At 35.2% G+C, this 13,872-nt stretch overlaps 1 protein-coding gene across 4 annotated transcripts in view; it reads right to left on the reverse strand.

Moving 5' to 3' along the window:
• The window catches only part of LOC128164925 (uncharacterized), a 93,420-nt gene that overhangs the window by 71,750 nt on the left and 7,798 nt on the right, over positions 1-13,872 (reverse strand). For all 4 annotated transcript variants that reach the window (XR_008241005.1, XR_008241006.1, XM_052829036.1 and 1 more), the window contains exons 11-20: positions 12,025-12,155; positions 11,529-11,725; positions 10,980-11,107; positions 10,646-10,783; positions 4,756-4,893; positions 4,413-4,581; positions 3,749-3,964; positions 2,130-2,365; positions 1,355-1,498; positions 1,111-1,206 (exon numbers count right to left, since the gene is read on the reverse strand). Coding sequence is in view for 2 of the 4 variants with exons in the window: in XM_052829036.1 (XP_052684996.1) it covers positions 1,111-1,206; positions 1,355-1,498; positions 2,130-2,365; positions 3,749-3,964; positions 4,413-4,581; positions 4,756-4,893; positions 10,646-10,783; positions 10,980-11,107; positions 11,529-11,725; positions 12,025-12,155 (1,593 nt within the window). In the remaining 2 variants the exon portion in view is untranslated. The remainder of the gene's footprint in view (positions 1-1,110; positions 1,207-1,354; positions 1,499-2,129; positions 2,366-3,748; positions 3,965-4,412; positions 4,582-4,755; positions 4,894-10,645; positions 10,784-10,979; positions 11,108-11,528; positions 11,726-12,024; positions 12,156-13,872) is intronic.

A 13,872-nucleotide genomic window follows, 5' to 3' on the forward strand; every position in this document is an offset into this window, starting at 1 on the left:
TGTCATTATTAGGGGACACTTGCATCCGTAATAAATGACAATGAACCATCTAGTCTACTGTTTGAATATGCATTTAGTATAAAAATGAAATATACAATAACATTGAAAATTCAGAATTATAAACCTAATCTTCAAAACGCTTTAGTCTTGTTTTTTCACCATATGTATAAGAAAGCCAGTGTAAATATTTGGTTATTTAGGACTATTTGGTTATTATCATCGGATATTTAAGCTCTTTAATTATCTCCCTTTTGTGGAGAAAATGACACTTTTTTAAATATACTTGAATGCCTTTTCCGTCAGGATGCTTTGTGCTTAGTTTAGTCGAAATAAGCCCAGTGGTTCTGAAGAGAAGAATATATTGAAAACACCCAAGTTAATCTTTTTTCTCATAATATTTCCTTAAAAAAAGAACTGGCTATGCATAAGAAGAAACTTGAAAACCCTCCCGCTAAAACCAAAGAATAAAATATAACAGACGTTCAGAGAAAATGAAGTTTTCAAAAATACATAAACATTCTTTATATGAAGTTAACAAGATATCGGTGAGCCTATGCTCACTAGTGATACCCCCGCTCTGATGTGAATATGCAAAATAAGCAAAGTCGACATTTAACAGAAAGCTGGCATCCTATTGGTACAGATATATATCCCACAATATGGCATGCCTAAGCAAATAGTGTGTTAAAATTTCAAGCATCTGCGATAAACAGCTGCTAAGAAATCTTTGAGGAAAATTGGTTTGAAAATTTTAGCTAAAATAAACAAAGTCATCATTTAACAGGAAGTTGACGTCTGATTGGTACAAAAATATATCCCACGATATGGCATGCCTTAACAAACACTGTAAAAATTTCAAGCATCTGCAATAAATAGTTGATGAGATAATTGTGACAGAAATTTTTGTTACGGACGGACAGACAGACGGACAGACAGACAGACAGACAGACACGGGTAAAACAGTATACCCCCTCTCCTTCGGAACGGGGGTATAGTTACGTAATACCTATTGCATGACAAAAAATGGAACTACAGTTTTTATCAAGGAAGGCAATTGCCTTCAATCTCCAATGATGAGTGTTTGTATAAAGTGGCATACACATTACGTACATCTAATATACATTTTGCTGTGGCACATGGCTGTATTTCCATTATCATCAGAGGCCATGAACATAAGACTGTAATCACCCCACGTAAATCGGTTGTCTTAAAATTAAGAAAAAAGTTTCCTTGATAAAGTAGAGATCTTAATGAAAAAATCAACTTTGATAAAGTAGTGATAGAAAATCCGTTTATTGTATATGTGAATTCAAAATGCCAAAAAGATGTACTCCATTAGATTTAGCAAACAAACCTCCCGAGTGTGAAGATAAAGACAAATTTTCATTGAAATCATCGAACATATCTGTAAACTTTGGAAGTGTATGTAAGAAGATTCTGTCAGCAGAGTGTTTTGAGATATCATCTGAACAAGCCTTTATTTTTGGTTTAATCTTATCTGAAAAGAAAAACACAATGTATGATAAATTTCATATGTCTCTTTTAAAAAGATAAATAATTGCATGTTTTATGGAAGTCTTTACAAGAAATTGGCTTAATTCATAATAAGAGCTTTAAAAAAAGAACCATACTCTTTAACGTCTTAACTCTAACTGAAAAAAAATGTTTGTCAGTAAATATGTCTACTGGGAAATAATGTCTTACCAAATTGCACATTTGTATTGCAACATGAAGGGAACATATATTATATTCACAGGTCTTACTTAAAGGCAAAACACACACAATTTCTGTTAATGTAATAGCTAGAAGGAATAATTTTATTTTCTCTGAAGAATAGAGAAGGTATCATGAACAGTTCTTACGAGACTAAGTGTATTCGAATTGAAAAATAACAAAGAGAAAAGTCGAGGTCACAGTAAAGGTGAAAGTCAGATAATGACACAGCTGAATGCTTTAAAAAATACATATTTTAGTGAACCGTGCCGTAAAATCATACATTAAAATAAATAAGCTTGACAATTATTTAAGAAATGTACCTGTGCAAAGGCATTGAACGATTGAAAAATATATTGGGTATATATTTTTCACTTCATTTTCAAGTTAGTTATATTATTTCCTTGGTAAAATACCTGATGATGAACAGACAGGAACATCACACACATCCTTCTCAATCTGTGAAGGACTCTTTTTAACAACTCCTTTGTTCATCTTAAAGTTGTACCAGCCATGAACAACAGTTGATCCAGGGGGCATATAATCCTTGTTCTCAACTAGCTTGTAAACATCACTGATTGTTAAACTATTTGCCCATATCTTTACTTGTGAGATACGGCCTCCAAACGTCTTACCAATATTAACTTTAAACCTATAAATATAAATGAAAATTAATAGTTAAAAAAAAATATTATGACTTACCAGGAGTTCATATGGCTAAATAATCCTTGGGACAGGTCTGATATTGCCTTTTGAAGGATTTATTGAAATACAATGATTGCAATAAAGTTCACTGCACGTATTTAATTGGTAATGATGAATGGACATATGATACATGCTAAATCTGCAGATTTGAATACTATATGGGATAATAAAACTGATTTTTCTTAAATTTCAGAACGATTATTGATAAACAAGTTTCGTGCGCATGGATGTTGGCGCAAGGGAGTCAATGATTTGGGAGGAAGCCGAAATGCCCGTAAAACCTACGCGGTCAGGCGGGCGACCACCATACCCTTTCACACATAACTACAATCAGGTTATAGAGGTAAGAAGCGAGTTTATTGACCATTGCATGTTGGGGAAATAAACCTTTGAGATATTTTACAATTTGTTAATTTTTGGATGATTATTTGTTGGAAGACAGGGGGAAGGGTGTTTTAATTACTCTTAAAAGCACTGCTTTGCACGTGATCAATTTAGTCATTTTGCCATTCTTGTACATATTGCTCTGCAAAGAGTAGCATTTAGCATCTTTATTTAAACTAATGAAACAAACCTCATTTTTAAGATTGCAAAAAAATATCAGTATGATGGGAATAACTAGTCATGTTATAGATTATATTGAAACAATGGGACAAAAATAAAAAAAATCCAGACAAAGATTTTACACGGAGAGGTTTTTACAATTTTGACCTTTGATTTATCAACTGGTTCAAAGTCACTGAACCCAAAGTCGGCTTGGACAAGAAATCCATGTGAAACATTTTTTCTTCTTCAGTTTATTATGTTTGCAAAATACAACACAAGTTTTGAAACTTCAATCATAAAGACCCGAGGATGCTTCCATAAACTGTAAACCAACTTTTATTTGTCAGTAACAAAATTTTGCAAGGTTTATGAAAACTTAATAGTCAAGAATGTTTTTTTACCCGTCTATCATAAATATTTTAATATTTCATAGATTTAAAACATTAATATCTCAAAAAATATAAATCACTAGTGGATTGTGAAATAAAATTTTCACAAATGAAACTTGGTTACCGGTAAAATAAAAATAAAAATAAAATGAACCTTCGCTAATCATGGCAAATCTGTTTTTCAGTAGATTTCCCTTGCACATTTTTATACACAAGATTGATTTCATATTGTAACTAAATCCTTCATCTGAATGTCTTCGTTTGAAAACTCTTTTTTAATTAGTAAAAGTTCTTATTTGCACCCAACCCATGTTTGTGACTTACAATGTAATGTGTCAATTTGGAAATAATATGAGTTTGATACATTTCAACAATCACCAACAATTACGACTTACGTTTTGGGAAATTTTCTTAAAAGAGACATGCCTTCAAAGACTTTAAGACCATCCACCACAACAAATGATTCTCCATTTGATTTCCAAGAGCACATGATAACATGCCACCTGCCATCATCCATTTCAATTGGATTTCCCAAAAATTGAAAATTTACGACAAAGTTTTTTGTTGTATTCCCCAGAGTAATTGAGTGACTTTTCACTTTTGCAAGTTCCCTATAAAAAATGATATGTGAATACATTAAAATATCAATAAAAATGAAATCTTATACATGTACATTATCATATGTGTGTGCATCATATGCATATTTAATAAACTATGAAACAACGACATTTAAAAGTATTTAAAATTTAAGTAATGTCCATAGTGATGCTAACTTAATTTTTCAAGCAAATCAATTTGCCCTAAAGTATGTAAATTTAACAACCCAAATTCTATCTCTTTTCAAACACAGATACATTTAGATAACTATGTTGGATTACACAAATAAAAAAAACCCACATGCGCCATTAAAATTACAATAATTTTTTAAACATCTAAATGTTTCCTTCGAATGCTTGGACATACATCAATTTCAGCAATTTTTGTGTAAAATTGTTCAACTTGTTTTATTTCTTGAAAAGTCAAAACATTTTTAACTCTATGTAAAATTGTCAACCATACCCCAACTTCAAGATCACAGTGTTATCAATATCCTTTTGATCCTCATTAAACCTGACCCATAACATGAATGACAGATCACTGTTTTCAGGATCATTCAGAACAGCGGTGGTATAGGCTCCCTCATCGCCTATCTGAGGGTCAAACAACATATCAAAGTCATTGGAAGGTTCTGAAATTCAAAAGAAAATTAAATAATTAGATGTAAATTATTTTTCAACTTTAAATTGATAATTTGTCAGACAGTACAAACAATCAGTTGCGTGTGCAAAGACAACATGTTCATGTATCAAACAATTCATAAAGTTGCGTACAATGTTACTGAAGCTGAGGGTTAATTACATACGTTTGCATGCTTTGTTGTCCGTCAGGATTTTCCCTTCTGGACAGTAACAACCAATCTCCTCATTGCACTGAGCACTACTTCCACAATTCAGGGTTGAGCAAAGGGTCGTCTTAATTTGACACGTGGCTCCTGAATAACCTATGGAGAGTAAAATTGCAGTGATAAAATTTATGATTCTAGGTATGACATTTTCATACCGATAACTTGGATAAATAATCCATAAGACTTTTTTTAGACGAAAGTTATTACACTTTTAATCATTTGAAATTTTAAACCATTCTTTCAAAAAAATGCGACACACATCTTCAAAACAAAATCATTTCATAAATCTCGATCATGTGTACAAAATGGAGGTTTTTAAAGGTAAAACCCCTGTTTACAAGATATCTATACTTACCTGCATCAACTTTTTGCATTTTCCCCGAGCTGCCTAGGATCATGCCTGAACTTTTGAGACCACCCCTGTGGTATCATCTAGTGTTTACCGATAATGCACAAGCATACTTCCGTTTCAGTTTTGTGAGGGCCTACACAACTAGGACCCAATGAACAGGGGTGGGTGATGCAGGTAAGTATAGATATCTCGTAAACAGGGGTTTTACCTTTAAAAACCTCCAGTTTACATCAATATCTATACTTACCTGCATCAACTTTTTGCAGAATTTGTAGCAGAAATATTGGGCGGGAGATTACAATCACTATCATATAATAGTAAAATAAAGAATACACTCACCCAAAAAGATATTCTATTTTTGTTCTTTTTCTTTTGCCCATCTCGATGTATCAAGAACTGATGACTTGGCAAAGCGAGCTTCTCCTTGAGGAACATCTCTCATATAGAATGAAGTAAAGGTGTTTTCTGTTGCCCAATGAGCTGTCTGTAGAATTTCTTCTAGAGTTGCAAAATTGAAAAGGGCCCATGAAGTTGCCAATCGTCTTGTATCATGTGCACGCACATGAGATAAAGTCTCACTGTTATGTTCATACACAAACTTTACTAGTGACACAATCCATCTTGAAATTGAATTCTTGGATGCTGGTTATTGTGAGTCCGATTTGTAAGTCAAGAATAAACACTTTTCATCACCACGAGAAGACTCTGTCCTTTTTAAGTACATTTTAAGTGCTCTACAAGGACACAAAAGCAAGTCTCTACTGTCTGTTGCAAAGTTATTAAACTCTGGTATGAATATTGGTTTCCATGACTTTCCTAATCTCTGAGTTTTTGCTAAAAACTGAATATTTGGTAATAAACGTATTCCATTCTGCTCAAGACGTAAATGTGACTCTCCAATTGAAAGAGCTTGAATTTCGCTTACTCTTGATGCTGTTGCAAGAGCTACAAGGAACACTGTCTTCCATGTTAGGTACTTCATATCGCATGAATTCATCGGTTCAAATGGGGAGTCAAACAACTTCCAAAGGACAGTCGGCAAATCCCAATTTGGAAGTAATGGTCGTACATTAGGTTCCGAATTGTATATTCCTTTTATTAACTTTGACAGATCAGTGTTGTTACTGACAGAACTATTGCTCCAACCCTTACGCATAGATGCTATCGCTGACCTATAACCCATTAAAGTATTTGGCTTACAATTACGTTCTTCATGCAAATAGATGAAGAAGTCTGCTAAATCAGCTACAGTGGCCTCAACTGAATCCTTTTGGTTCTTGGCACACCATTCCTTGTAGATTCGTATTCTAGCATCATACATTTTTCTTGTTGACTGTCTTCGGGAGTTGAATAAATGACTTAGCTTTCTCAGAAAATCTATTCTCTGTTCTTTGAAATTTTCCAAACCGCCAGATGCAGACTTTCTGGACTTGGATGAATGAACTGCCCTCTTCTTTGAGTCAACATGTCTCTTATTATTGGAAGTTCCCTTGGAATGTCTACCAATAGATGTAGTAGGTCTGGAAACCATGACTGTCTTGGTGAAAACGGAGCGATGAGGAGAAGAAAACACGACTCCTGTTCCACTTTCCTGAATACTTTCGGAATTAATATGGGAGGCGGAAATGCATATGCAAACATTCCTGTCCAATCTACAGCTAGCGCATCGCATTCACATGCCAAGGGGTCTGGAAACGGAGAACAAAACACTGCTAATTTCCGGTTTTCCCTTATTGCGAATAAATCTATGTTTGGAGTGGGAAAAACTCGAAAAATCTGCTGAACTATTTCTTGGTTGAGACTCCATTCTGTCATCTTGGGAATTTGTCGCCCTCTGGACAACTGATCCGCTATTACATTCTTTTTCCCTGGAATGTGAGCTGCTTTGAGCTGTATCCCGAGAAGGTGACACCAATGCAGAATCCTCCATGTCATCACGCATAGGGCTGCAGACTTTGTCCCCCCTTGGCGATTGATGTAAGACACTACTGTTGAATTGTCTGTCCTCAGCAAGACTTGCCTGTGTTTGACATTGTCCCTGAAGTGATGAAGTGCATTCTCCACTGCACTGAGTTCCAACAGATTTATATGTGATGACTGTTCTATCACCGTCCATTTCCCCGACACATTGCGATCCTATAGGTGGGCTCCCCACCCGTAAGTTGATGCATCCGTCCACAAGATTAGGTCTGCTCTGAAGCTCAGAATAGACGTCCCTGCCAGAACAGTCCCCCTCTCTATCCACAAGGGAAGATGTGGGATGAGGAAACTGTCGATTTGAATCATATGATCCAGTTCGTCCACATGTGGACGCCACTGGGACAGAAGGCAGAACTGAATGGGACGCATCTTGAGTCTGGCAAGAGGTACCAAATCTATACAGGCTGCCATTAAACCAAGGACTCTGAGGAATGTACGTGCTGAGATAAAAGATTCCATAACCATGGTAGAAATTGCCCCACGCAGACTGAGAAAACGGTCCAAACTGGGGTAGACCATACCCTGTTGGAGGTTGAATAGTGCTCCAAGATAAGTTATCTGTTGCAGAATTGACTTGGATTGATTTATTACCAGGCCCAAATCCATCAGACGAAACAAAGTTCTCCTTAGTTGATGAACTAATGTCATTCGATCTGCATTTTTGAGAAGCCAATCGTCCAGGTACATATCAATGGAAATCTGTTGACTTCTTAGGTGTGCACCTATTGCCCCAATTAATTTCGTAAACACTCTTGGGGCTGTTGCTAGACCGAAGGGCATTGACCTGAATTGATAATGGATATTGTCTATGCAAAACCTGAGGTATTACCTGTCTTCTGGATAAATTGGAACATGTAGATATGCACCCCATAGATCTATTGATGCCACCCAGTCTCCTACATTCAGAGCCTGTATTATTGATCTCTATGGCATACTTTTCTAATAAACTTTCTATTTCTTCTAAAATACATTGTCTTTGGACGACATCTTGTACATTTGTTTTTCTTACTCCTGTATTTGGAGGGTGTTTTATGAACACAAGTTTGAGTCCTTCCTGGACTATTTTTTAAATCCAATCGTCGGATGTAATTTTCATCCACTCCCTGTGGTACGAAATGATCCGACAGCCTACTTTGGCTGATTTCTACAACTCGAGTCGAGTCTCTAATTGATCCGTCAAAATTACTTTGGGTGGCGAAACCCCAAACGATCTTGTGCAGAGCCACGAGTTTGACCTCTGAAGGAACCTTTTGAATTGAAATTTCGTCCTCTTCCTATAGTAGTCTTTTGAATCTTTTCTGCAGCAAACTTTCCCTTCTTTGCAAAGGATGACTGCTGTTCTTTCGGTTCCGAGGTGCCCACTGAATCATCTCTCTATCTTTTCCTTGCAGAACTGAGGGCTGAACCATCTCTCTGCTATGAACCCCTCAGGTGCTGCGTTTCTTTAGCATCGCGCATACTTTCTGCACTTGCGTAAAGAATATCAAAATACTTCCCACAAAAGAGCTTAGGATTTAGAGTTGTCTGTACAAGGAGTTTGTTTTCAGTTGCTTTGTTTTTAAAAGCCAAATCCTCAATGTGAATGGCTCTGCGGGCTGCAACTGCACCCACTAACATGCGGGAAGTAACATCAGCCATTGACTTGAACACCTGCATGAGTGCTTGTAGGGCCTCTGTTTTGTCCTTATCAGATACAACGTTATCAACGTACATGTAGGACGTAACAAGAGAGGCATATGTTAACTCTCTTAGAAGAAGTCGAGATCCTTGATCTATCTTCCATAACTCATTGTTGCGTGAATGCAACATAGGGTTGTGGAAACGGTAAGAATTTTTGTTTCCTTTTCTCCCTGTTGTAAAACTGCTGTCCTCAATGTTGTCATCAAGGCGCGGCGTTGTGCAGTGCTTGTCAAAGTCGGAAGAAGTGACTCGGTATTTTTCATCATCTGATGCTTTATAAGTCCGAATCGCATCTTTTCGCTGGAATTCTTCATCAACATCTGTTAATGTGTTTAAAATGTACCCATCCATAGGCAAAGACTGTTGTGGGGTAGATGATTTTGTCCCAATCAAACGATTTGACATGTATGATTTGAATTCTCGGCTCTGAGTTTCAGAGGCATCAACTGAGTTGATGTTCAGTTTTGTAGACACTTTTTTTAACAAAATTTTTCCAGTCTACAATGCATGAACCATTAGAGTCTGTGTCATGCGTATGTACTGAACCCAAGACAGAGTTAGTAAACTCTGAACGATTATCCTCGTGAACATCAAAAACATCATCAAGTGAATTGCTTAAGACTTGATCAGTTTCACCTCTGTGGCTTACCAGATCATCGTCATCCGATTCGCTGGAGCGTTGATCATCTGACGGTCGAAATCTATCGAACCTGTTACACGCCCTGTCTGAACGAACGTCAGACGTAATAGCAATAGTCGGTTGTTTATTCGAATCCTGGACCAACTCTTTAATTCTAGCGTCAATCAACCTTTTCATGCAATTCTCTTGATATTGCTGCGATTGGGCTTCGAAATTTCCCAACACGAAAGGCGGAAAATTACCTTCTTGAGGTGGGACTGGACCCTGCATCAAGTCGCCGCCATTTTGACTCATTTCTGTCGGAGAAAGAATTTCTGATGCAGCTACGTTTCCCGCAGAGGAAACTTGACTATCAGAACGATTGCCACTATTCCCCACAGAGGGAACTTTTGGATTTGGCAATGTAGCTGACTTTCTCCCCTGACTTTCGCTCGATCATCTTTCTGATCAACGTCCGTTTTTCCTCTGACCACTTACTGCAAACTTCGCATGGAAATGCTTCGTTGCAAACTCTGTGTCTATAGCACTCTGCGTGGTCATCCAAAACGGTCATTTCTCTATTACATTTTACGCAAATTTTAAATGAATCAGACATTTTAAGACCGCAGGCTTAAGAAATTTTAATCGAAGAAAAACACGCGGCTTTTCTTCTCGAATGCCCCAACAAAACTGAAACGGAAGTATGCTTGTGCATTATGGGTAAACACTAGATGATACCACAGGGGTGGTCTCAAAAGTTCAGGCATGATCGTAGGCAGCTCGGGGAAAATGCAAAAAGTTAATGCAGGTAAGTATATATATTGATGCAAACTGTAATTGACTTCAAAATCTTTGTTGTAGATTACCAGCAGAACTTTTTTTTGTTTAAAAAAACTATCTGCCTAGGTTTTTCCTTCCGTCTTAGTCATATAAGGATATCCATCAAGCTACATATATCCAGCTTGTTACAGTCAAAACTAAATCAATGAATAATACCATACTAATAGTCAATATTTACATCTTGCTAAAACTCTTTGTGGTATTTATTAACATAAATTTTAAACAAACATAAAATATTAAATTAAATTGAATTGATAATTTGCTTTGAATAAGTTTAATGTAGCACGCAGTTAGAGATGAATAATCAAAATCTTTAGAAAGCAATAAGTGAGGTATCCACGCATGGTATATCAGATACAAATTGTTTAGCACCTTACCTGTCTGACACTGGCAGTTGTACCCTCCACTCTCCAGATTAGTACACGTCCCTCCAGTACCAGACATGCCCATATATAGACATGCAGTAGATCCAGTGCAGAAGTCTTTCAGTAACTGACAAGAGCTTCCGGAGTAGTCTAACAGTATTAAAAATGCCAAAAGGTTTTAACTAAATATTTTACAATAACATTATATATAGTAAAACACCATAAAATCCACAGTTGCCGGTGATTTTTGGATAAAAATTAAAATATGAAGCTTTGTATTAAAAAAATTAAAAATAATTTCCTCGTGGATAGCATCATTCTGTGTACATAACATCTGTGAACATACTTATCTGGCAGGAACAATATGCTGTCCCAAAATAATTTCTACATGCACCCATTGTTGAACATGGGTTGAAAACATTGCACACATCTGGAATGTCTTCACATAAATCGCCTCTTGTTCCAAGATTGCATCTATATGACAGGATAAAAAAAAACTTTATATAAAATAGTTCTCTGAAACTTCATCTGAAAATTGAAACAAGAGACCAATGGGTCTCATCGCTCACTTTAAAATCGTTGTCTATTTTTGACCGTAGTACAACAGAATTGCAATTCACTATAAAAGCTTTGAAATACGATGACATATATCTATGCTTGTTTTTGTATGCAGATATTACTTTAATTCTATAAATGTAAAAAATAAAATTGTGACTTATAACTAATACATACTAATTTATAAGGAATCATTGCCAAATTACTTAAATGCTTTAAACTTTCAACGGTAGCCGAGTTTGAAATAAAGAATTTTGCACGAACCTCACAAACATTCTTTGGAAGTGAATACAAGTCAATTGGTTTATAGTGCATCAAAGCAATTTATCCTGTGACGAACCTGCAGTATTTATCATCAATCAAGTTGAAACATTTCCCACTCTGAGACTTGTTAGAGGTGGTTGTACAGTAGTCGATTTGCTGGTCACAGTTCTTGCCCGTCCATCCCTCTGTACAGTAACAGTGGTAGTCATTGACACGGTCTGTACAGATGGCTCCATGCTTACAAGGAAAACTGGCACATTCATCAATTTTTTCCTATATCAAGCAAAACAGTAAAAAACGTGAATCCTAACAGATACAGCTAATCTTAGATGACTTACATTTTAACTTCAAAATGAATAGAGGGTATCATCCCGACACAGCTATTATTACGTTGCCAAGCAAAATCAAATTAGTAAAGTAACACGTTGTCTATGGTGTGTGTATATTTACAAAAACAATAGAATGATCTATTCTTCTCAGATTAACTTCATATATTAAATTAGCTTTTCCATATATACAGGCAGGTTGTAGACCAAAAAAATAGTCTTATTTTACTTTGCAAATATAATTACCGTGCAGTTTACTCCTGTATATCCATCAATACATACACATTCACATTCATTAAATTTATCGAAAGTGTCTGCGGTGTACGTCATATTACAGGATCCTGGACAATCATTTGGATTCATCCCAAAATCTATTCCTGAAAGACAAGAGCCTAAATTTGGTTTAATCTCAAAATTGTTTGCATCACGATTAAAAAAAGTACACACTGCAAGAATTGTGGCACAATCGTCTCTAATTCATATATTATGAAACAATATATAGATGCGTTTAGAGCTATTAAATGAATTCCAATATTGTAGTTTTGGCGAGGAAGTCTGGTGAGCTTAAAAAACTTGCTTCAACATGGATATCATAATTGGTTAAACAAATTAAACTGTCTACATTTTCTTCAGAAAGCTGTTCTCTTACAACTTCTATGTAAAATTGACACCCAAACCTCTAAATGTGGCTCCATGCTGACCTTAGTAATTATGTTATTATTTAAACTTAAATTACCCCATATTAGTCCTTTTATGACGGGTTTCTTACAATAAAAGTTTTGCCATGGAAAATGTTTATGTAAATTCCAAAATCAAAACCTTCATAGAAGCGGATCCAGCAATATGAAAATTCAAGAAACTTCACATTATCGATAAAATTCATTCAATAGATCAAAATCAATACGTCGAGTATAATTCAATGATTGTTATCCCATTATTTGGCAAAAGAAAAACCAAAGACTCTTTGAACATTTTCCATGGGTAAAATTCAACAAACATTAAGTTTACTTCAAAAACTTCAATATCATCTATATTTCAACAGCAAAATGTACATACATTAAAATATTTACCATTAATGTTTGAGCAAAGCTCAGTGTTATTAAGTTTGATTTGCATATTTTCTAGCCTTTATCAACAAGTTCTCATCAATAAAAACGCGTGTCTGTGCTTAAATAAAAACAGGGTCTTGCAAAAAGAAATATTCATAACTTTTACAAGAGGCTATTATAAAGAAAAAAATTTGTTATTTGTTTTACAACTTTAAAGTTTTTAATCTTAAACAATTTTTATTATTGATAATCTATCTATTGCCCTGTTAAATACTGCATACGCGGGTGGTGATTTTTTCTGTAATGCCCGTATAAAACACCAAAGAATTAACTTTAGTTTTGATCGATCAATATAATCCACGCAAAGTACACACAAAAATACAAAGAAGACATCATAAAATGCAAAACGTATCTATTTTAGCTACTTGAATTGTAGCTGATATTGAAATAGCCAAAATGTTTAAACTGATAAATTGTCAATCCAAAAAGGCCTCTTCCTAATACCTTGGAATCATGATTTAAATAAACTTAAATCTACAATACATAAGAATGCCTATAAAAAGTGGATATAAAAGAGTTATTGCTTTTCGAGACGATATTTTTTCAATATATTTTTCTTATTTATCTTTTTTTTTAAAAAGGATGCTGACTCCATTTTTAAAGGTGCTTAAAGCTTAACTTTAAGCCAAGATTTGTTTTTTATCAAAACAGGACCTTAACTGCTTTGCTTAGCACTGTCCTTCTTTTCCTTCACTTCGTGAATATGTATGCAACAAATTTAACAGGTTATATAAGATTCTTTTGGCTTAGTAATAAAAAAATAAAACAAAAACAAAAAAAAACAATGGTAAATAAATGTCAAAGATCATGCTAATCATACAATTTGTTAACAATTAGATGCTTGAAGAAGGTCGCGTGTGACGTCACCGTACCACGTGCCATGCTATCTAATTGAGTTTTATACGATCGTAGCTATGATTTAAATTGATATTATGGCTAAATAATGCTTTTGAACAGCAAACAAACTGTTAGAAGTAATTGATCA

The sequence above is a fragment of the Crassostrea angulata genome, chromosome 10 (genome assembly GCF_025612915.1).
Source record: "Crassostrea angulata isolate pt1a10 chromosome 10, ASM2561291v2, whole genome shotgun sequence".
NCBI lineage: Eukaryota > Metazoa > Mollusca > Bivalvia > Ostreida > Ostreidae > Magallana > Magallana angulata.